The sequence below is a fragment of the Eubalaena glacialis genome, chromosome 19, assembly GCF_028564815.1.
Source record: "Eubalaena glacialis isolate mEubGla1 chromosome 19, mEubGla1.1.hap2.+ XY, whole genome shotgun sequence".
Classification (NCBI taxonomy): domain Eukaryota; kingdom Metazoa; phylum Chordata; class Mammalia; order Artiodactyla; family Balaenidae; genus Eubalaena; species Eubalaena glacialis.
The window spans coordinates 44,989,391-45,012,706 of NC_083734.1; the positions used below are offsets into that span (position 1 = coordinate 44,989,391).

The window sequence follows — 23,316 nt, forward strand, 5'->3', positions numbered from 1 at the left end:
GGTTTTCTGGTGGCCCCAGTGTGATGGGGCAGAGACGGGAGGTTAAGTGGAGCCCAGAGGCCGGGATCCCGGAGGTGCATCAGTGACCTGGAAGGCCAGTCCCCACGTCCAGGCTCCCCCCAGACCCCAGCCTTGGGACCCCAGGGGCAACCAAGGCCTACTGTGGGTACTGCCAGGTCTCTCCCTACCTCCCTCCTCCCAATCCTGGGCTGGAGACCTTAACCTGACCTTCCCTCACAGGAGACCCGGCAGGGAGGCGGGGAATTTTTCTCTGACCAGTCATCTGCCCAGCTGAACCATTCAAGAAAGTTGGGAGGGGGGGTTCCAGGAACTGGGTCTCCACTGGCTCCATCCTGGCTCTGAGAGGCTCTGAGAGGCTGTGTGATGTGGTTGGTGGCTGCAGCAGTGGCTCCTTCCCCGCCTCCACGGTGCTGCCCTTCTCTTCCCTCAAGAGGCCAGGCTGGAAGGACTGTTTTTTTTTTTTTTTTGAGTTCATGTTTTTAATTGGCTCAAATTACAAAGGTCCCCAAGGAGGCCCTGGGCGGGGGGGGAGGCAACCTGGAGAGAACCTGGGAGAGGCAGGCTCCCTGCCAGCACCCACCACTCCCACCTGCCACCTACACCCCAAGTGCAAGTGGAAAAAGGTCCCAGACCCTTTAAATAATCCTAAAACACCATGATGAGAGAGCAGGTGGATGAAGGGGCTCCTGCGCCTTCACACTGGTGACAAGGCTGCCCTGACTTCTGTCCTGCCCAGGGTCCTCCCCCACCAAGTCCGAGGTTCCCATTCCAGACCCCGGCCTGGCCAGGTGGGGACAGCGGATCTTCTCTTCCAGGAGGCAGGGACGCCATGTAAACGTCGGCAGGACGGACCCCACTGGCCTCAGCGGCAGAGTCAGATGCTTGAGCTCTCGACCTGCCCGCGGCCAGGGCTCCCAGGCACAGCGACGCGCGTGGAGGGTGGCAGCGTGGGGCCGAGGGGCTGCTGTGGGAGGAAGCTCCCTCCTCCCCACTGTTTGAGGCTAGGTCCTCTGTGGGCAGCGGGAGGCCCAACCGGCCCGTCCTCTGGCTCTGGAGGCCATGGCGACAGGACCCTGGCCCGCAGGGTGGTGAGGGGGCATGCTCATGCCCGTGCACCCAGCTCCCCGATGCGCTGCCGCAGATGAAAGGCAAATTCAAACATGGTGGCTGCGAGGCTCTGGTGGATGAGGTACCGGGGCAGGCGGCCCTGGGGGAGGCGAGAAGTTCTAGGAAGGCTTGCCCTGGGCAGGGGCTCCCCCTCAACAACTGGCACCAGCAGGGGCTGCTCTGGGCCAGAACACAGGTGCAGCTCTGGAATGCAGCCTAGGCCGCCCTCCCCCCTCCCCCCTCCCCCCGGGCAGGAAGAACATGCCGTGCCCGGGGCCTGGCGTGAGTCACACAGACAGACCCGGGAGGGGCTGGGCTGGCAGCCAGCCACCCTTCCTGGGGGCCTCGGGAGTCAGAGGTAAAAAGGGGAGGCACAGGCCCTCCGGCAACTCAGGGTGAGAAGACCATCTGGACCCTGCCCCCAGTTTTAGAGTAAGAAAGGAGGCGGAGAGTAGGGGAGGCTCTGAGTAGAGCAGGGAGCACCCAAGGTCACACAGCAGAGTCCCCTCCACTCCACAGAGCCTGCCTCGAAGCCCCGGCATGCCCACCTTGAGATCTGCATTAAGGATCCAGATGAAGGTGCAGACTCCAGGGTTACTGGCTGACTTGAGCACGATGAAGCCCCCAGGACCATTCTCTCCCCTGAGGAGAGAGGCACCAGTGCGGGACCTTGGAGCCAGGCAGAACCCCTGACTCCCCCCGCCGGCCCCATTCTTGGCCCACCCTGAACTGGGGTGGGAGAGGGAAGGGAGCTGCTGGTCCAGCAACCCCCTTGCTGCCTGAGCAGGGCCCAGGATGGGTGTCCCAGAGGCCACAGCGTACAGCCCTCCACCCCCACCTGCCAGGTGACGCTCGAATCCTCCTACAACCGCCTGCCGATGTTTGCACACCCCCAGTGGCAGGGAAGCCCCAGCTCACCACCTTCCCAGCCCTCATCTAGTCGGTCCAGGGATTCTAGGTCCGCTCTAGTCGTGAGGGGGTGGGCTGGGCGGGCACTTCTCACCAGGGTCCAGCTCTGGGAGCAGTGCAGTGCCACTGGGCTCCAGGAGGGGGCGCCTTCTCAGGAGGCGTCGGGCCTGAGCTGTATGGTGCACATCCCATCTCCATTTAATTCGCCTACAGCTCCCCTGACTCCATAGATAAGGAAGCTGGCACCCAGAGGGGAAATGAGCTTGCCCATCACCCAGCAAGTCTGCGGTGGTGGCGAGACCAGAGCCCCAAGCTGACACTCAAAGAACAGTGCTCTCTGAGGAACCCCAGGACAGAAGGGGAAGAGTCAGGTATCTGGGAGGAGGTCACTTGCAGGGCTAGGATTAGACAGCAGGGGAACTGGAGGAGGCCGTGGAACAGGCAGCAGGAAGACTAAGGCCTCTTCCTCTGGAGGTACTTCCAAGCGCTGCGGGAGAAAGGCAAGGCCGCGGGACAGGGAGAAGGGGATGAAAGGGACCCGAGTCTCCTCAGGCAGGAAGCTGACGTTTCAGAACACAGAGCCTCCTGCTCAGGTCCCCCAGACCAGTGCAACCTCATGGCTCCCAGCCCCCTTCCCGGGCTGGTCCCTATTCATCCCCATTCACGGTCTATCCTGGAGCTGCCCTCCAGCCTGGTGGTGGGTCCAGCCTCCAGCAGATAAGCAGGATTAGGGGCAGCGGGACTGGGGACAGGAAGGCAGCCTTGGCAGGAGAAAGTGCCCAGCTGTACACACCGACCCTGCCCTGTCCCCACAGCTACCAGGGGAGGGGCCGGCGCGGACGACCCCAGGCAAGGCTCAGCTCACCTGACATATTTGTGTGTCGGGGGCTTGGCGCAGTGGGTGGTGGCGATGCCCGATGACAGGTATCGGTCTCTGCGCCGCTCGATGCGTCGGACGTTCACGAAGTCCCTGGAGGGGGTAGGGTTAGGTCAGGGGGTGCCGAGAAGGTCCAAGGACAGGCGGCCTGGCTAAGAGGAGGGAGCTCGGGGGGCACTCACCTGGGGGAGACCACACCGCCCGCGGCCCCCGAAGACACATCGTAGGAGATGAGGGTGTTGTCTTCTACTCGCTGTAGGATCTGCGGGCGTCAGGGCAGACGTGAGGTATAGCCACCCCAGGAAAACCCCAGGGAAGGGTCCCAGCATCTCAGGAAAGCCCCAGGCCAGCCTGCCCTCCGTTCAGGTCCCTTAATTAAGAGCCATTCCCATTCATGGGCACTGGCTGGGCCAGGTGCTCTGAGCATTTCCTCTTTCCATCTTCCCCACCCTTTCCAGGAGGCACTAGTACCACCATCCCCATTTTACAGATGGGGAAGCTGAGGCACAGAGCAGTCCAATGACGTGACCTGGGTCCCCGGGGGTCACTGGTCATGCTGGGGTACAACTGCGCCCTCATCTGCCATGTCGCTCTGCCTCTGCCCTGAGGGGTGCCCAGGCCTGGCCCCCTGGCTCGGCTCACCTGGCAGGCTGTCACCGTCTTGTTCCACAGCACCATCCTCTCGGGCTGCAGGATCACCTCCTGGTACACCAGCTCCGCGGGGCAGGGCAGGAAGGTCTGGAGCAGGGCGGGCAGAGGGCTGGGTGGTGCCAGGTGTACTCGGCACACCAGCCCTTCCCTCCTGGTTGGGAGAAACCTGCCGGAGGGTCCCCCTACCCCCGGGCTCTTTCCTGGAGTCCCAGGCAGAGCAGGAGGCTCCAGAACACCTCTTCCCTCACTCACCTTCAGGATGAAGGTCTTGCCATGAAAGGGAACCTCGATGGTGTACACAGTGTCCCCATATTCCTGTGGCAGGGACAGAAGGGTGGCAGGGAGGTGGGCAGAGGGGAGCCTGGGGGGCAGGAATGGGTGACAGGCAGGGCAGGTTTTTAACAGCTCAGGGTAGAAAACTCTAGGAGTTTCGGGATATCTGAGCAGCCATTAAAAAACAGTGGTTCTGGGACCTCCCTGGTGGCACAGTGGTTAAGAATCCGCCTGCCAATGCAGGGGACACGGGTTTGATCCCTAGTCCGGGAAGATCCCACATGCTGCAGAGCCACTAAGCCTGCGAGCCACAACTCCTGAGCCCACATGTCACAACTACTGAAGCCCACACGCCCACACGCCTAGGGCCCATGCTCCACAACAAGAGAAGCCACCGCAATGAGAAGCCCATGCACTGCAATGAAGAGTAGCCCCCGCTCGCCGCAACTAGACAGCCTGCGCGAAGCTATCTACAAAGACCCAACGCAGCCAAAAAATAAAAAAGTGGTTCTGCCTCCTTGCCTCCTTCACTGTTGGTGGGAATGTAAGTTGGTGCAGCCACTATGGAAAACAGTATGGAGATTCGTCAGAAAACTAAAATTAGAATTACCATATGATCCAGCAATCCCACTCCTAGGAATATACCTGGACAAAACTATAATTCAAAAAGATACATGCACTCCTATGTTCATAGCAGCACTGTTCACAATAGCCAAGACATGGAAACAACCTAAATGTCCATCAACAGATGAATGGATAAAGAAGATGTGGTACATATATACAATGGAATACTACTCGGCCATAAAAAAGAACGAAATAATGCCATTTGCAGCGACATGGATGCAACTAGAGATTATCATATAAGTGAAGTAAGTCAGAAAGAGAAAGACAACTACCATATGATATCACTTGTGTGTGGAATCTAAAATATGGCACGGATGAACCTATCTACAAAACAGAAACAGACTCATAGACATAGAGAACAGACTTGTGGTTGCCAAGGGGGGTAGGGGGAGGGAGAGGGATGGACGGGGAGTTTGGGGTTGGTAGATGCAAACTATTACATTTAGAATGGATAAACACCAAGGTCCTACTGTATAGCACAGGGAGCTAGAGTCAATATCCTGAGATAAACCATAATGGAAAAGAATATGAAAAAAGAATGTGCATATGTGTATAACTGAGTCACCTTGTTGTACAGCAGAAATTAACACAACATTGTAAATCAACTTCACTTCAATAAAAAAAAACAAAACAGTGGTTCCGACAAATGTTCTGCAATGAGGAGAGAAAGGCTTTTGATATCAAGTTTAAAGGCAGGAGCACAGCTGCGGCTGCAGCCACGAAGGACCGTGTCTCCAGGCCAACAAGGGCTGCCAGAGGAACTGGCCAGAGAAAGGGATGAGGATGTTTTCCCTCTGTTTTCCAAGCTCTCTGCCATCTTTTTAGATGATACCGTTTTGACCATGAAACAAACCACCAGACACAGGGCCAAAGCCTGGCTTCCCCTTCAAAGCTGGAGCCGAGGGAGCAGAGCAGCAGGGGGTGGGGGTGGGGTGGGGGGAAGCAGTGGGAGGGGCGGTGGAAATGTCCAATGCAGCCCAACCAAGTGGCTGACCCCAGGGCTCAGCCCCCTCTCCTGGGGCAGGAATATGGTTCCAACCCATGCAATCTTTGGGCTTATTTCTCAGGCCTCAGAAAAGGGGGGGAAAACTCCCCACAGGAAAACTCTCAGGATCAGGTGGGAGACAGGTTTCTTACATTATTCTTCTCAAACTTCCAGTTCTCCTCCTGGGCCAAGATCTGGTCCACCACCGCCACAGCCTCCTTCCCCTGGAGGATGTACTCCCGTTCCTGGCCAGGGATGGGAGGCAGGAAGGGGTCAGCCTGGGGTCTGTACCCCACCTGCTCTTTCTGCACCGGGCTGGGTGGGAAGCCTGACTCAGCCAGATGTCCAGATGCCGGGTCTGGGCTGGTCTCCCGGGCCCTGCGGGCTTCCTGGGACCAGGTGCCGTGGCTGCGGCTGCTACCCCCAGGCCCCAGGCAGGAAGCAGACCAGTGGGCCTGACCGACAGTGGGGCAGACACCCAGATGGACACGGACTGGCATTCAGGCTGCCTAAGGTCTACCCTCCGCTGGGAAGCCCCTGCCCACCCGGCTGAGCGCAGCACGGGCCCCTCCTCCAGGGTGCCCACCCGGGGGGGGTAGGCAGCCAGATACCTGGGCAGAGAAGCCTTTCTTCCCAACAACTTCTTCATCTGATTCATTGTCAGACCCTGCAGAAAACAAGCAGAGGACAATGGGAAGAGGTGGAGAGAGCCAGGGGCGGGGGGGCGGGGGGCAGGGTACAAGTGCAACAGTGTGGCAGTATGAAAGCGGGTGTGGCAGAGAGCTGCTCGCTTTCCCCGGGGAGCTGACATGAACAGAAAGAACAGACCCAGCCAACGCCCCTCCCCGAAGGCAGTTCCCCCACCCACCAGCCCGCACCTGCAAAGGATTCTGGGGGTGAATAGAACTGGCCCTCGGACAGGGTGCCGGAGAAGAGCAAGGGTCCTCGGGCGACAGCAGCCTGGGCAGCAAGATACCCTGGGGGAGCAGACGTGGGCAGCCATTGCCCCAGACCAAGGACAGTCATGCCCCAGCAGCCTGGGGTCCCCCGGCCCAGGCTCACCCTAAAGCTCCTAGAGGCAGAGCTGGCAAGAGAGCTCAGAACCGGCTCTCATGCCCGAAACTCTCCTCTCCTGGGTGGGGGTGACCCTCACTGCACCCCCTCACCCCGCAGCACTCACATCGCTCCTCCTCAGCCTCCTGGGGTAGGACTTTGAAGTCAAGGAACCAGGTCTCCAACCAGGCGAGGACGAAGGAGACGATAGGGAGCAAGTAGCCGAAGGCCCCTTTGCTGAGCAGCTGTGGAGGGAGGGGGCTGAGCTCCATGGCAGGGAGTCACCTCAAACCCAGAGCCCCACCCTGGGGCTACCAACTCTGGCCTACACCCCACTCCTGGTACCAGCTGTGGGGACCCTCTGTGGCACATGCCTTTGAGATGGATGGATTAATGAGTTCTGCAGCAGGATAAACTAAGGTTAGGCTGGAGGAGGAACTTTCCGTCCTTGGGGTTGCAGTAGGGCAAGTGGGGAAAGCCAATGAAGATGATCCCTTAGAAACCTCAAAGGACAGGATTCCCCCTCACCCCAACCCTGACAACAGGGTCAGACACCCAAAATCAGAGGAGTGGTCCCTTCTCGGGAGAAGCCCATCCCTCAGGCCAGATGCCCACCAGACCAGCCAGACCCTGAGCCACTGACCTCAGAGAGGATGACCTTGACAATGAGGAATGCACTGGACACCAGCGTGGTGACCTGCCCAGGGGAGGGAAGGAGGAAGAGAGCGAACACAGAGGTTGGGAAGTGAGTCCTCCTCCATCCCATCTCTTACACCAGCCCCACCAGGGCCCGAGAGCTGCCAGGAAAGTGGCATCTTACCGCAATCACCCACCAGTGCCGGAGCCGCAGCACAGCATAGCCCAGGAGCAGTCCGGAGAAGCGGAAGAAGGCCAGGACCTGGTGTGGGGGGCCGGGGAACCATCACGGGCAAGCCAACGGCCCTACCCCTGCTGAAGGCGGGCCTCCCCCTCCAGTCCTGCTCCCTGAGGCTCCCTCCACATGGTGTGCACACCCCAGGAGAGAATGGCCGAGGCCAAGTCAGCGTTTCTTTGGGGATGATCTGGATGTGACCTTCTTGGACAGGGGTCTCTTGTCTTCCCCTCCCACTTGGGGCTCTCTGAAGGTGGGGCCTCATTTGGGAACCCGTTTGAATACTGAGGGTTCCCTGAAGATAGAAGCAAGTCTCCCTGATCAGATTAGGATGTGTGTTGTGAGAAGAAGAGAATCCAGCGAAAGAGACACGCTCCTATGCCCTCTCTGTCCCCAGGATCTCCAAGGCCACTCACAAAGATGTCAAAGAAGGAAGTTTTAAAGCTGTAGTGGATGATCTCCTGCTCCAGGTTCTTCTGGATGCCCGTGTTGGTCTGGAAGAGAGAGGTGTGGATAGCCCTGCAAGCAGAACCAAGTCCCCAGGGCTGCCCCTTGTTCTCCCAGAGGGGGAGGGGGCGGGAGGGGGAGAAGGTAGAACCGGGAGGAGAGGCTGTAAATGCTCAGCTACCGCCCAAGAAGCCCCTGAGGCACCAGGGGAGCTCAGCCAGGGACCTGAGACCCCAGCACTATCACTGTTTCTCTAAGGATCCAGGCAGCCCAGACAGGCGGGGCTAAGCTGTGCCTCAGACACTCGCGGGCACACTGCCCAGGAAGAGGCAGGCCTGGAGGGCCTTGGGGCTGTGCAGGAGAGGCGATGAGCCCTATGCAGGTAGGTAGGGCTGGCACACAGGGTGCTGGGAGCATGCCTCTCACATAATTTCATCTCCCTCCCACCACTGCGGTGCTCTATCTTCCCAGCCAAGCATCCATCTGGGGTGATGGGGGCCGGGGTGGACAGTGGTGTGAGACGGAGCCCCAGGTGGCAAATCAATTGATTAGGTTTGTGCTTAATGGGCAAAATCCATCATGCCGCTAGAGAGGATGGCATTCAGACCGAGCAGACTGGTCCTTGCCCCTGCCCCTGCCCCTGCCCTAGCCACCCACACATTTTCAATGGGACCCCTGAGACCCTGGCTGGGGAGTGAGGGGTCCGGATGGACACTGAGAGCTAGAGCAGCCTGATGCTTCAGGAGGAATGGGGTGGCAGGCTTACGCCTCTGCAGGTGGGGCACCAGCCCCCGGAGAGGGGGGGCACAAGGGGACTCTCAGGAATGGGGCCTGGGAGCCCTGAAGGGGAAGACCCTTCACACCTAGACCGGGGCTTCTGATCTCCGGCAGATGATATGAATTGGGGCAGTGGGGGTTGGGGGGCTGGTTAAAGATACAGATGTTCAGACACTGGGTCTGAATCTCAGGCTGAGCTGAGCACCTAGAATGGTTATAAAACTCCCAGGTGATTCTGATGCTCGGGGCAGGAGCCAGCAATCTGGACAGCCCCTCACTAAACTTCGAGCCCCTGGCACATCCTCACTGAATGCCTCAACCTCAAGACCGCTCTGAGCCCTGTGGAGTCGGACACCTTGCTGCCCCTGGCCTGACACCCCACTCTGCCCCAGCTTGGTCCGCCTCTTACTCCTGACTGCTCCCTCTTGGCCTCCACGGCCCCTCCCACCCCTAACAGCCCCTGTCCGTCAAGCTCTGTCTTCCACCATTTTTCTCTTTACAGAGAACTCTCCCTCTGCCTGGGTACCCGCCTGCCCACTGCGTGAGGACTCAGGACAGTGGAGTTCCAGCCCCTGCTTTGCCAGGGGCTACGAGACCTTGGCACAGGTCTTATAACCCGGCCAGGGTCGTTGCATCCACTGGGCAACACACAGTCTGTTAGAAAATTAAAAATATATATGCTCCAAAATATGAAAATAAGATGACAGAACTGAAAATTAATAAAATTTCAATTAAGCGTCTACCGAGTGAAACGTTATGTTGATTCTATGAACTATTAAATCCAGCACTCTGAAACTTTTCATCACATTTGAAAACAATTTGGAGGTTAGATTTTCGCACTTTGCAAGAATTCCCAAGTCTGCATGATGACTGCTAAGCTATTACAGTCAATACAGCCAGAGAGTTTCAAAAGTAAAATTAACAAAAATTTTTTTCAGCTCTTTTCTGGCAAGAAAATATATATACTGAATGAAGGATGTGGGTGAATTTTAGTGCCTGCTTTGATGCTGCACGGGACCTTCAAAAGCAAGAATGTCTAAGACCTCGGAAGCTCTTCAAGCGGCCCTGAACCTTGCTGGGCCTCAGCTCTCTCATCGCTAAGATGGTCCTGAAGGCCCCGTGGCTGTGGCTCCTTCTCGCTGAAGGTGCCAGCTCATCCCTGTGCACAAAGGACAGCCACCCTCAGAGCCCTGCCTTGCTTTCCAGCTCAACATGCCTGGAATCAAACTTACCCTCTTCACCCCTAAACCAGCCCCTTCTCCAAATTCATTTCTAGCACCAGTCATTCTCCTGACACCTGAGCTTGCGATCTGGAGGAAGGGCACCTGCCATCCAGAACTCTGACCCACTTTGTAGAAGGAGAACAGGGGATCTCAAAGAGGCTGAGTCCCTTGCTGAGGTCACACAGTTACTACAGAGGAGAAGCTGGCACGGGACCAAGCCTGGGATGCCCTGTTCCACAGCTCCTGCCTCTGTGTCAGGTCTTGCTCTGCCCTGTTAGCACCCGGGGATTAGGCCCCACCACCAGCTGGCCAAGCACTGCACAGGGGGAGAAGGGGGCAGACCCTGCCCCGACAGGCAGCTCCGCCTCCAGACTGCTAGGTGGCATCTCACCAAACCCAAGAGGCCAAACTGGGGGTCACTGGAAGAATGCCCCAAGTGGGGAAGGAGAGCTGGGCGCCACTGGGAACTGGGAGTTTTTACTGGTTGCTCCCCACTGTACCCTCTGCTTTTAGCACAGTATCTGGGACACAGCAGGGGCTCAAAAATGTTTGTTGAATGAATGAATGAATGAATTGAGCCAGAGAGTAATGTAGAGCAGAAAGAAGACAAAGGTTTCAATAGCTCAACCAGAGTCCTCTGCGCTCCCTCCTCCTTTCTCAAGAGTGTCCACTAGGGGGCAGTATGGCGCAGAGGTCAAGAGTGTGAGCTCTGGAGCCAGAGAGTCTGGGTTCAAACCCTGCCGCCTTCACATACTTGCTGAGAGACTTCAGATAAACGACTCAGCCCCTCTGAGTTTCTTTCTCTGGAAGATGAGAACAGCTATTCTTATCATCTCATTCTTCCTTTTACCTGGAAATCAACAGCCCCCCCACCAACCCCGGCCAGAGGCAACCCTCCCATAGGGCAGATGGAGTAACTGAGGCCCAGGCAACCCCCACAGTGCGGCGTGTGCCTCCAGCCTTGGCCCCACTCACATTCAGCTCAATGATCCAGAGCAGGGAGATGAAAAGCAGGTCGAAGGTGACAAAGAGGCAGAAGGTGCGGCGGACGTCGGAGATGGCCCGGCGCTTCTCGCGAGGCGGCGGGAGGAAATGCGAGGGGAGGCTCTGGCTGTGGGACAGCGACGAGCCGAGGGAGGCCACGGCTGGCAGGCTGCGCTCCAGGTCGCGGGCCGGCTCCCCGGACAGCTTGCTCATCCTGGCGGCCCCCACCTCCAGGCAGAGAGGGCCGGGCCTCAGCGGCACGGCTGCGGGAAGACGGGGTGGCTGGCTCAGGTCCTGAATGTCAGGGTCCTGGAGGTCCCGGTCACCTCCCTCGTCCCTTCCCACGCAGCCCCCGGGGACCCCGTTTGCTCCCAAACACATCTGCCCCTCAGCCCCAGGCCTAACCCGGTGGCCCAGGGCCCTCTCTGCCTAATCTCCCACTGTGGCCTGACTTTCAGGCTGGAGGCGTCTGAGCATCCCTCTCTGCTCCTGTCCTGCTTCTACACCCGCCATCCCCGGCAAAGTCCTGCAGCCCCACGGTCACCCCTGGAGGCCTCTGGGATCCTCCCCGATGTCTGGGGGCACAGCCTGCTCCTGCCAAGCGCTGCCCTGTGGTTCAGCCTCTGGGCCTGTCAACAGCCTCTGGGCCTGCCCCCACCCCCAGGAGAAGTCAGTCCCAAGCTCTGTTCTTTGTTTTCCAAGCACAAAGCCACATTCCCTCCCAGCAGCCAGCCCTACCCTCCCACCCGCTAATCCATGGCGACTGGGAGGGACTTCCTAGAGCAGAGTGCTGGGGGCGGGATGGCGGGATGACATCTTCATCTCCAGCTACGTCCCCACCACTGCCACCTTGGGCCCACCCAGCACGGCTCTCTCCCAGCGCGCCAACTTGCTCCTAATGGACGCGTCTCCAGGCTTCCTCTCCCCCGGCAGCAACCACTTCTCCACACAACAGCCAGAGAAAGCTTTTCAGAACATGAATCAGATCCTGCCATTCCCCGCTTACAACCCTTCAAGGGCGCCCCACTGGTCTGAGGATAACAGCACCCTCCTCGTGATGCCCTCGCAGGACGTGGCTCTGCCTGGCTCCTCTTACCACTCCCCTCACAAGGCACGGGCCCCGTCTCACTACGACGGCCACCCGGGCCTTCTAGGTCCCTACACGTGGCAGCCTGGTCCTGCCTCGGGGGCCTTAGACCCAGCTCTCTGGGCTGGGTGGAATGTTCTCCCCAGTCCTTTCAACGGGCAGCTCCAAAGCCTTCTCCTCAGAGCCTCCCGCCCTCCTGTCCCCAGTCCCAGTTAATTTACGGGGCTTTACCTTCTTCAGTGAACTCTCACCATCTGAAACCATCTTACTGATCGTTCTGCAAACCCCACGGTGCAGGCCTTTATCTGACTGGGTCCCTGCTGTCTCCTAGGGCCTAGCACAATGCTGGCACTTGACAGGTGCTGAATAATTGACTGTTGAATAAATGGCTGACCCAGAGGGTCTCCTGGCCCTCAGCTCCACGCTACATGGTAGAGGACCAGGGCAAACCCAGCCGCTACCCAAGGCTCGCCCAGATCTCCAGTGCCCACAGAACGCTGCGCCCACGGGCGTGTTTCATGCCCACACAGGGCAGGATAGTTCCTCCTATTCTTCAGATAAGACAGCCAAGGCTCCGAGAGGGTGAATGGACTTACCCATCCCTTACCTGCCTGTGCAATCATGAGGCTGAAATCCTCATGACCCCTAGAGACAAAAGGGGCCCTGGAGCACTCCCTCCCTGCCATGCAGGCCCCAGGCCTAAGGTCTCTGCTCTACCAATTTGCTGGCGGGGGCCCTCAGAGAACCTGTCCCCTGTGCGGGGGAAGGAAAGGTTTAGTCTAGAGCCAGAGAAGAGCTGATGCAGTGTAGTGGGGCCTGAGTTTCTGGTACCCCATCAAGAGTCTCCCTGAGTATTCTCACACGCCAGCACCAGGGGGCAGGTTTGGGGGCCAGTGGAAGGGGAGCCCTAGATCTTTGTGCTTGATCCTGGGAAGGCAAGATCTAACCAGTCTCCCCTCCAGATTCGCCGTCCCCTCCATACCTTTGCTATGTCTGCTACCTTCCACTCCCCACTCCATCTACTAAGTCCAAAACAAGCCCCCCCCCCGTATGTGGCCAGCAGGGGGCTCTGAGCAAGCCGGCTCACCCACCCCTCTGCCTCTGTGCCAGTGGACCCAGAGCTGACTGTTCTCAGCACAGGCACCAGCCCAAGGCCATCCCCCCACTACCACACTCTTGGGATCCCCGTGACAAGCTCACCTGGAGGGTACTGAAGGAAGGCTGGGCCCAGCTCTGGAAGGTGGCAGTCAGAGGAGGGGATGTGACAGGCCACAGGCAATGGGACCCCCCCAACATCCATCAGCTGGACCTGGTGCCAGACTACACACTCAGCGCATCCCTCACCGAGACAGGGCCGCAGCCCCAGGGCGGGTGACATTTGCTTGTCTCTAATAGCCCTCTTGTCTCCTGCCAGACCTGTCTCCATCTCTCCTCCCCCTTTCTGTCTCTCTCACAAGCTACCTCTCTACCTTTCTTTAGAAGTGTCTCTGTACCCTCTCCCATGTCCATCTTTATTTCGCCCCCTCTCTGGGTCTTCCTCTCCATCTCTCTCCCATCTGTGTGTCTCTCTCCACCCCCATCGGATCAGTCTCTCTCATGTTTCTCTCTCTCTCTCCTCTTTTCTACCTGCCTTCCCCCTCTCCCTCTTCCTTATCTCATGGCAGGGCGCTGTGACTTCCCCACTCCCAGTCTGTTCCCGGGTCTGTCTGGCTTTCCCCCTGGCTTTCCCCCTCCCTCTCTGGGGACAGGACTTGGGTGGCAACAGCTTGGGTGTGAGACACACTCAGAGTGGCAATAGCACTGACACTGACACACCCAGATATCCCTGTGGAAGCGAGAGACAGATGGGGGCTGAGAGCAGAGGTGCTGGGGGAGCCCGGGCGAGCTGCGGACGCAGGGATGCGAGGGAGCCGACCCCGGGAGCTCTGAAGCAGGGGTGGGGGCGGCTGGCCAAGAGGCAGAGAGAGAAGGGTTCTACATTACCCTTCCCCAGGAAAGAAACTCCGGGTCCAAATAAGCAAGAGCTGGTAGAGTAGAATGGGCACTGGTCAGGAGTTAAGACCTGAGCCCCAGTTTGAGGGCAGCCACTAACCCTGAATAACTTTGGGCAAGTCCTCCTTAGCAAACCTCTGCTTCTCTATGTGGGAAAAAGGTCCATGGTTTAACTTAAAACGAAACAGCAACAAGAAAACCTTACTTAGAATCTCAATATATGGGAATTCCCTGGCGGTCCAGTGGTTAGGACTCTGTGCTTTCACTGCCGAGGGCCTGGGTTCAATCCCTGGGCGCGGCCAAAAAAAAGAACCTCAATATGGAAAACAGATAAAAGCAGGACTGTATGGGTCCCGCCACAAGACGCGGCCACAGAGAGCCCCACCGGTCAGCCTTTCCTCAGACTCCATCCACGGTCACCCCTGAGGCGCCTCCTTGGGTGTGGTTTGAAAATAACTCATTCAGACGACTTCAAAAGGCTTTTGAGCTCCCTCCGACCACCTGCCAGTCTAAGGGGTGAAAGCCACCTTGGCCTGGAACTGCCCTGACCCTGGAGGATGGAAGGTGGCAGCGGCCGGCAGAGCAGCTCGGCCTGGCCTCCGCCCGCCGCCCCCGCCCTCCTGACCGGGGGAGCAGGAAGGAGTGTCAGGAGGCTGGAGGCGGCAGGGCTGCCACCCAGCCCCCTGGGAGCAGCGCCCCCTGCCAAGCCCACCACCTGCTGTCACCGGCCCTTCCCAAACGCCTTCAGAGGCATCGGGAGTGGAGCAGCCCAGGTGGCGTGAAGGAGTCCGCCTGGGCTGGCTGCAGACTTGACACTTGATGTGTTTGCAGAAGCTGAGCCGCTGAGGCTTGGGCAGAGTGGTGGGGAGGGAGGGGAAACTGGAGGATTTATCATCCTCGGTCTGAAGGGAAAGGGGTGGGGAGGAGTGGGCAAGGCAGGTCTCTGGGCCCAGGGAAAGCTCAGGGGGCAAAGGGGAGGGGTGGGCCCTCACACCCCCTCCCAGGCCTTCTCTTACTCGCCCCAGGAAACACTAGCCCGACCGCAGCAGGAGCTTTGGGTGGGTCCCGACCTGGCAGACAGCAGCAGGCAGCTGGTACCGTGCAAAGAGAACTGGACCCTGCGGCCAGGGCTCAAGTCTCAGTCTGCCCTCACCAGCCGTGCGACCCGGGGCAAAGAGAACCGTTCTGAGACTCGGTTTCTTCAGCTGCATTAAATAAAGGGAACGATTATATACTTAATGCCATAGAACTGTCCGCTTGAAAATGGCTGAAACGGTAAATGTTACGCCGTGTATGCTTTACCACAATAAAAAAGGCAGCAATAATTGCTACCGCCTCAGGCTGGCATTTATGTACGTGTCGGGAGAAGGATGGCAGGTGCTTGGTCGGTAGGGGTGGAAATGGAACCAGCAGCTGGCAAGGCCGTCCAGGTGAGAGGGAGATTAAGCGGGGTGCGGGAGGGGGCGGGGCTTACACACTACAGTAGTAAAATCACCCCCAAAGGCCTGAGTTCAAATCTGAGCTCCACAGTTCACCCGCCTGGTGACCCAGAGCAAGCTGTCCAAGCCTTCAGCCCAGGTTCCCTCATCTTGTGCACTAAGGGCCCAGCTACTGCAGCTCCCGGCAAATGTGCCTCCCCAGGGAGGGGCTGGGGCGGGAGGTGGGGGGCTGCCCTGGCTCCTGGCTCAGGCTCTGGAGCGGGGGGCCTGGGACTGATCTCTGATACTACCCCTTCCCACTGGTGCCTGCTCCCCCCACCGCCGCCTCCCCCAGGGTCCAATTTCCACGGTTCTTAGGTGGCAGGGGCACAGACAGGGCCCTTCCCAGGCCTCAGTCACACCCCAGGCCAGAAGCTCCAGCCATCTCTCGGCAGCTCCCGGCCGGCGTTCCCTGGCCAAGGCAAGTCTGCAATGTGAGCAATGTTCCTCCCTCCCTCACTCAGCAAGCCTCCAAGGCTGCACCTGGAGACGGGGGATACCTGTATTGAGCCTGGGCCACCTGGCGGATCAGAGGAGACAGCGGTGCGTGGGGAGCGCGTAGGACAGCAGCTGGCACCACAGAGTAAGCGCACCATAGACGGTAACCACGGCCGCCAGGCCACCACGGCTCCCTCTGAGGTCCTCTCACCCTCTCCTCTGCCCAGTTTCCCACAGAGCGCTGGGCCAAGCCGCACAAGTTCCAGCTAGTGTTCCCTCCACCAGCTGTGCTCTGTGACCCCGAGGGGACGGAAAAAGTCTCACCTATATCCAGAAATGATTCTCACTTCGGAGCAGTGCGGCTCCTCCAAACCCTCTCCCCAGGCTGAGGGCACAGGAGACGCGGGCTCACAACACATCCCCCACGCTGCACTGCTCACGAAATGCTGGCACTAGCCACGGGGGCTTCCCTGAGGGGTCCCTAACTCAGCACAAGTCAGGAGGAATCGGTGAAGCCAAGAAAGGACTGGATGTCAAGCCAGGAGAAGATTCAAACCCTGGATTCCCACCTTACTAGTCACTGAACCTCTCTGTGCCTCAGTTTTCCCCCTGTAAAATGGGGGAAACAGTAGTACCTACTTCCTGGAGGTATTATAAGGATTAAGTGACTTATTACACATAATGGCTCCGAACAGTCCCTGACGCAGAGTGATCGCTGCGGAAGGGTGAGCTAACATGACACCCCTGCCTCTTCTTTGGCGGAAACATAGCCTCGAGCTCTGACTGCCTCTGGGAGACGGCTTCAGGCCAGGGCTGGGGTTGCTCTGGATCAAGCCCCTGTTAATGCCCAGGTTAATGGAGAATCCACAGTGGGGCAGGAGGCAGAGGCTCTGCGTGCAGAAGAGGTTGGCCTTGGCCTGTGTCCTCTCGCTGGCCGGCCTGGGCGGAAGCTGGCTCGGGGACGGAGGACAGCAGACCGAACAGGCTTGCAGACCATCCACAAGAAACAAATCTGGGCTGGCAGTGGCCCACGCTGGCCCCCTGCAGACATCCTCTCCTTTACTCACTGCGCCCGCTACCGGGAGCTGTGGAGATGAGGAGACTGAAGCTCGGAGAGGCCTGCCCACAGCCCCCCAGCCTGGATGGGGCAGAGCTGACCCCAGGGGCACGTGGGCTTCCCTCAGTGCTGGGCTGGGACCCGGTGAACCCAAACGTGGCTGGCTCCTGTGCTGGCTGGGGAGCGAGGTGTCAAAAGACCCCAAAGAGCTTAACAGCCACCCAGGCAGGGCCTGTGGAGAGCCCAGTGCCCTCCGCTCCACATCCGAAAGATCAACAAATCCTTCAAAATCCAGCCAGTAGCTGCCACTGCTCACCACTACCATCACCCTGCCCGAGCCACATCTCTCACCTGCTACAGCTTCCTGACCGCCTCCTTGTCCTCGTCCCAAGTCTATTCTCAACGCAGCAGTCAGAGGGATCCCAGTAAAAGTCAGACCACACCTCCCAATGCCCCAAACCTCCAATAGCTTCCAGCTGCCCCAGAGTAAAGGCCCAAGTCCCCACCCTGGCCTGTAAGCCTCCTCTTCCCCCGGCCTCCTCCCCTGGAACCCTTTGCTCCAGCCACACCAGCCCCTCACTGTTCCCTGGACACATCAAGCGTGTTCCCACCCCTGGACCCTTGTTCCTGCTGTCCTGTCTGTTCCTCCCCTAGGTCTCTGCAATGTCCCCTCCCTCCATTCTGGTCACTCTGGTCCCTTTGGAGAGGCCTTCCCTGAATACCCTATTTAGCTCCACCCTCCACCCCCTTACCCTGCTTTATTCTTCTTCACAGCACACATCACCCCAGACATACTATATGTTTGCTGGGCTGTTTCCTGCCTGCCTTCTTCCACTGGAGCAGGGACTCCCATGCTCTGCTCACTGCTGCGAGCCCAGTTCCCAGAACGGTACCAGGCTCACAGTAAATATTCACGAAATGTGTTGAACGACTATTTCCACCCTCTCCTGCAGCATCACATGCACAGGTGCACGTTCCCACCCAGCCCTGGAGGAGTGGCCCCACCTGTCCAGCCTCTCCTGGAGCTGGACTCCACCCTCTCTTGGTGTTTCGCGCTGCCCAGAGCCCAGGCACCTCCTCTACCAATGGGCAAGGGGGACTGGTTTCCTGGGCACCCTCAGGCAGGATGGCAGCTCCCCTCCTCTCCCCTGAGCCCCAACTCACAGAGAGAAGACTGGGTGAGGAGTTAGATCCCTCAGATAGCAAGGGTCCCAGCACTCTTCTCTTGCTGTGGGGTTCATACCCCCCCCCCCAATACTCTCCAGATCACTGGCTGCTCCCAGGACACACCATGGCCAGCTGGTCTCCCTTCTGTGCCTTCAGTCCCTCTGCTTCCGCATTCTGGAATGACCTCCTCCCTCTGGGGGGAACTCCAACTCTTCAGAGACCAGTTCACAAGTCACCTCCTGGGCAAACCTCACCCTCAGCCTCAGGCTTCCCCAAGCCCAGGTCTCGGGACTCTGCCTCAGCACTTCCCTCCCAACACGCTAGACTTGAGCCTCAAAGTCATCTCTCCTTAAGCCCTTGAGGCCCAGTCACAGTGTCTGGCCATACATGGCACATATCTAGTAGGTTCACTGGCCTGTGGATCTGTAATGCCTACCCTGGAACAAGGGAAAGGGTGTGGGTTTGGGGGTTGGTCAGCAGACCTGGAGTTGAAAGCCCAAGGCCATTCTTTATTAGGCTTTGTGCCCTTGACCAAATCACTGAGTCTCTCACCTGTAAAATGGGGATGGTAGAGTGCCCACTTCACAGAACTACTGAAAGGATTAGAAATAACACCTGCAGTGTGCCTGTGTTTAAATAACAGTAGCTATTACTACGATTAGGGGCCACAGTGTCAGAGGCAGGGCCCTGGGCCGGGCATGTGTAGCATGGCACTCTGCCCAAACTGAGGGTCCATCAGTACTGCTAGGTGGTAGGATGGGCCCTGACCTCAGGGAGCTGCTCACCCAGGATGGTACACATTAGGATCTCCTGTAGTTCAGGGCTCAGTGGCCCATGCCATCAGCCTCGACACAGTTGGCTTACTGGCACCTACTCTGCCCCACACAGAGGGCTTGGGAAGTTCCCTGCAGAAGTAGGAATTTAAGGAGAGGAGGACACGGCAGCAGTGACAAATAAGGTATCAAAGCCCAAGCCAGGCTCTGTTTCTCCCTTCCTTCTGGGGAAGTGGAAAGGGTACAGGCAAGCCAAGAAACCATATTCATCACTGTACACTCCCTACCCCTCCCCAGCCCAGAAGGCTCTGACGGTACAGTTTACTGGAAAATCCTAACAAACTGAGATCTACTCAGCCCTCCAGTTCCCTCTACATGCCAGGCCCTGTTAATGTCGGAGATGCCCCCTGCTCTGTGATTCTCTGACCCCTGGCCTACTCAACGGCTGGTGAGTCAGGCCCCACCCGACCCCTTGGTGCTGTTGGATAAAAATGGGGGCTAATGAGGTCAAGTTCTCAAGGTCAGTCTGGAAAGAGCCAGTGATCTTCCGGGGCGATCTCAGTCCTGTCAGCCTACTTGAGGGAAGGGCTCTGCAGGGTTGGGGGTGATTCAGCATAGACTCCTCCCAGAACCAGCTCTGACCAGACAAAAGCCAGGATCAGCCTCTTCCCAGGCAGGAAAAGTTCAAAGGGACACACAACGGGCCGGATGGGATGCCTTCCTTGTCTCTTATCCCACTGACGTGGCAGCTGCCCCTTTGAGGGCTGGGAGCCTGAGGCAGTTTCTGGGAGACAGCTGTGGACCTGGAGTCAGAAGATGGTTCCTTAAGTTCCTGCTGAGACACCTCCCAAGTCTCAGCTTCCCTGTCTGTAAAATGGGGCCAACCATCTCTACCGTTCAATGCAGTAAGTGTGAGCTGTCAAACGTACAAGACTTTTGGTCTCACCCACGACCCCCTCCTCCAAACAAGTCTAGGTGTGGGAGAGCTCAGTTTACCGCAGCACAAGAACTGAGAGCGTACGGCGTGCCAGACACTGTGCTGGTCCCTGCGGATATTCAGGGGCTCCGGGTCTGGTGAGGGAGGCTGACAGATAAATGTACAGTGCCATGCTGTGATCAGCACTTTCAGGGAGGAACAAACAAAGGACCGTGGGCTCCCAGAGAAGGGAGCATTTGACCCAGGCTAGAGTGGGTGAGGTCAGGAAAGCCACAGGGAGGAGAAGCCATTTGACTCAGGCCTCCACATCTACCAGCTGGAGGCAAGGAAGATGGGCATTCCAGGCACTAACAAAAGCCCAGATTCAGGTTTAAAGCACAGGCCCAGCCCACAGGCGTGCATGCTGACCCTACCCCAGGGACCTGTCCCCAAATACGGGTACCAGGCCTCCAGACCTCCCCAGGGCATGGTCCCTGCAGGGGACACTTCTTCATGGGGACACTTCTTCATGGCCAGGTGAGGAAAGCAATCCCCAGCCTTGGCAGCGGAGACTGCCTCTGCCCTCCTGCCCACTTCAGCCCCCTCCCCTGCAAGAGCTCTCTATTCAGAGGAGCCAGCTCTCCATTCTCTGAGCCCACCCTGGTCTCTACCTCCCTCTGGTAAACTCATTCTCTCGCTCTACGGCCCCTCACTAATTGTCAGCTCCTCTGGAAAGCCATCCTTGGCCTTTTTCTTGCTTGGGTTCCCAGAGCTCTGTGTACATTTCTCTAGAATTAATGCTTGCCATGTAACATTTATCCATTTCCAGATTCATTTCTTGAGCAGAAATGACAAAGAGTCATTGAGAAATGACAAAGAGTCATATTCATTGACAAAGAGTCAGGCTTTGGGGCTCTGGGACAGAATGAGAAGTAAGCCACATCAACCGTCCTCAAGCACTTGATAAAATTAAAAGTTACACCCACTGTCCTATATTATTCTCATGTAAACAGTAATGGCTAACACTTATTTATTGAGCACTCATGTGTTCACTGTTGTAAGCCCTAAACATACACTATTTCATTTAATACTCACAATAACTGTCAGGTAGGCACATTACTATCTCCATTTGACAAATGAGGAAACCGAGGCAGTGACTTCATCAAGATCACAAAACAGTATCGGAACGCAGGAAGTCTGATTCAGGAGTCTGTATTGTCAGTCATCATGCTATTACGGACGGGTGCTGCAGGGACTCAGATGGGGCAATATTTAGCCTTGGGGGTGGTGGGGGGAAGGTGATCCAGAGGTGATGCTGCCTGAGCAGAGCACTGAAGGACAAGCATAAGGTAGCCCAGCAGGTAAGAGGAGAAGGGGCTTTCAGGCAATGGGGCTGGTGCATGCAAAGGCATGGAGACACAAAAGGTGTGGACAAGCGCATCCTGCAATGCCATATTATTGGACCTTAGGGTACACATAGGGTAGGGAAGAGGTCAGGTCATCGAGAGCTCTGTAAATTGTGCTAAAGATTCAGTCCTTCCCATAGGCAATGGGAAACCATCAAAGGGTTTTAAGCAAGGAAGTGACATTACGAGGTGCGTTTCTAAAGGATCATAAGAGGCACTTCCCTGGTGGCGCAGTAGTTAAGAATTCGCCTGCCAATGCAGGGAACACGGGTTTGATCCCTGGTCCGGGAAGATCCCACATGCTGTGGAGGAGCTAAGCCGGTGCGCCACAACTACTGAGCCTGCGTTCTAGAGCCCACGCGCCTAGAGCCGGTGCTCCGCAACAAGAGAAGCCACCGCAATGAGAAGCCCTCGTACCACAACGAAGAGTAGCCCCCACTCGCCGCAACTAGAGAAGGCCCATGTGCAGCAACGAAGACCCAACGCAGCCATAAATAAATTAATTAATTAAAAAAAATAAAAGTAAAGGATCACAAGAGTTACAGTTTGGAGGCTGGGTTGCAGGCAGCCATGACTGCAAGTTGCTGGGAAGTCACTGCAGTCATCCTGGTGAGAAACACATCAACAAGGGTGGTAACAAAAGAGTTAGAGGCACAGGACCAGGTGTGAAGCATGTTCAGGTCACCTCTTGGACATGGGAATTGAGAAAGAAGAGGAAGTATAATTCTCAGGTTTCTGGCTGGGATGGGGTGGTAGAGAAAGAATGAATCCGCAGGGGAAAAGAGCAGCAGTTCAAGTTCAGACGGAGTGAGTGGCAGCTGAAGTGGAGCTGTACACCTGGTAGCTGGATGGCCAAGTCTGAGGCTCCAGGGAGGGGCACTCCGCTGAAGATGTAGATCTGGGCGCGTTTCGGGTGTTTAGGTGGTGTAAAGCTGAAGCCATGAGAGTTGACGAGACCACCCAAATCCAGTGTACAGAGTAAGGGACTGGGCAAGAGAGGAGAATGTGAAACGGTACTTCAACAGTCAGAGAAGTAGGAAGAAAATAAGCGGATGCTGATGCGGAGGAAGCCAAAAAAGGGGGAGAGAGGCACGTATCAACTACTTCAATTACGAGTTAGTATGCACCTCTAAGAACTCAAGAAAGATACTAAAGGGCCCTTTTGATGTCAATTAGGAAGTCATTCACTGCCATTTCCAAAGGAAGTTGAGGGAGACCGGACGACAGTGAGACGCAGACCTACAGTAACTTGTAGATAATTTCCTCCTCATTCTCAGGCCCTGACCCCTCCCTATATCCAACTCCTGCCCTTTAATGCCCAGATATCGCCCCCTCGCTTCTCCGCTCACAGAGAAGAGGTAGGCTTTGGAGGGCGATCCGGGACGCCCTTCCCGGGCTCTCTCGAGTGGGCGGGGCCGCGGACGGTCAGCGCCCGAGACCCTCGAACCCGGCGCGGGGTGGAGCAAGGCCAAGCAGAGGAAGGGGGCGGAACCTGGGGCGCAGGGGGTGTGGGAAGGGTCGGACGGAACCATGAACGGACACCGGCTAGAGAGGCGGGATCTGCTGGCAAGACGTAGCCCTCGTACCACCACCCGGTCCCACTGACCTCTCGCGGACCCACCTGCTGCATGTCAGCCACAGCCCCAGTTCGTCTTAGCCCCAGCCGCAGCCGGGCTCCGCGGCCCCAGGAGCGCCTCTGAGAGGAAGGGGATCTCCCGGCGGCGCCACTTCCGCCACTGAGTCCGCCCCCGACAGCGAACGTGCGTAGGACTGCAGCCCCGCCCCCAAGCCCTCGGGCCCCACCCCCAAGGGGCGGAAGTAGGGGCTGCAGCTAAAGTTAGGCCTGAAAGGATCTTCCTAACGGTAGGGGAGTTGGAAAGAAGCCCAGGGGCATCATCCTTATTGGGCCACATAGGCCTGGCACTGTGGAGAAAAAAGGGGATCTTCCTGAGGGGAGGCCCGTGGGGCTGGGGGACAGGCCTTTGGAGAAATCCAGTTACTCTTGAAGGACTCCTCTTTCCCCCTCTGCCTCTTTCAGCCATCCCCAGCAGGATCTAGAACTCCTGTGGTCCTTCCCAAGAGGGCTCGGAGCTTGTCAGCAGTCAAGGCTCCAAACTAGAGGACTGGACACTAGGGTCGAGGACCTGACCCTTGGATGACCACCACAGGGTAACAGGGAAACCTGTTACCTCCTCCCTCT

At 57.6% G+C, this 23,316-nt stretch overlaps 1 protein-coding gene across 8 annotated transcripts; it reads right to left on the reverse strand.

Annotated features, from left to right (window-relative positions):
• Positions 1 to 488: 488 nt before the first annotated feature.
• On the reverse strand, positions 489 to 22,855 carry STARD3 (StAR related lipid transfer domain containing 3). 8 transcript variants are annotated; one of them, XM_061174646.1, is made up of 15 exons: positions 22,738 to 22,855; positions 10,794 to 11,065; positions 7,788 to 7,865; positions 7,334 to 7,398; positions 7,144 to 7,197; positions 6,628 to 6,745; positions 6,326 to 6,424; positions 6,059 to 6,114; positions 5,600 to 5,692; positions 3,818 to 3,926; positions 3,557 to 3,652; positions 3,097 to 3,176; positions 2,903 to 3,007; positions 1,677 to 1,770; positions 490 to 1,228 (listed from the first exon to the last, which is right to left on the reverse strand). In XM_061174646.1, exons 2-15 carry the CDS (start codon positions 11,013 to 11,015, stop codon positions 1,124 to 1,126), a joined length of 1,374 nt encoding a protein of 457 aa, XP_061030629.1. In that variant the 5' UTR covers positions 11,016 to 11,065; positions 22,738 to 22,855; the 3' UTR covers positions 490 to 1,123. The 8 variants fall into 8 exon arrangements, with proteins under 8 accessions (XP_061030636.1, XP_061030629.1, XP_061030630.1 ...); XM_061174647.1 differs by having other exon boundaries at positions 491 to 1,228; positions 3,818 to 3,880; positions 7,321 to 7,398; XM_061174650.1 differs by having other exon boundaries at positions 1,140 to 1,228; positions 7,321 to 7,398.
• Between the last annotated feature and the right edge of the window lie 461 nt (positions 22,856 to 23,316).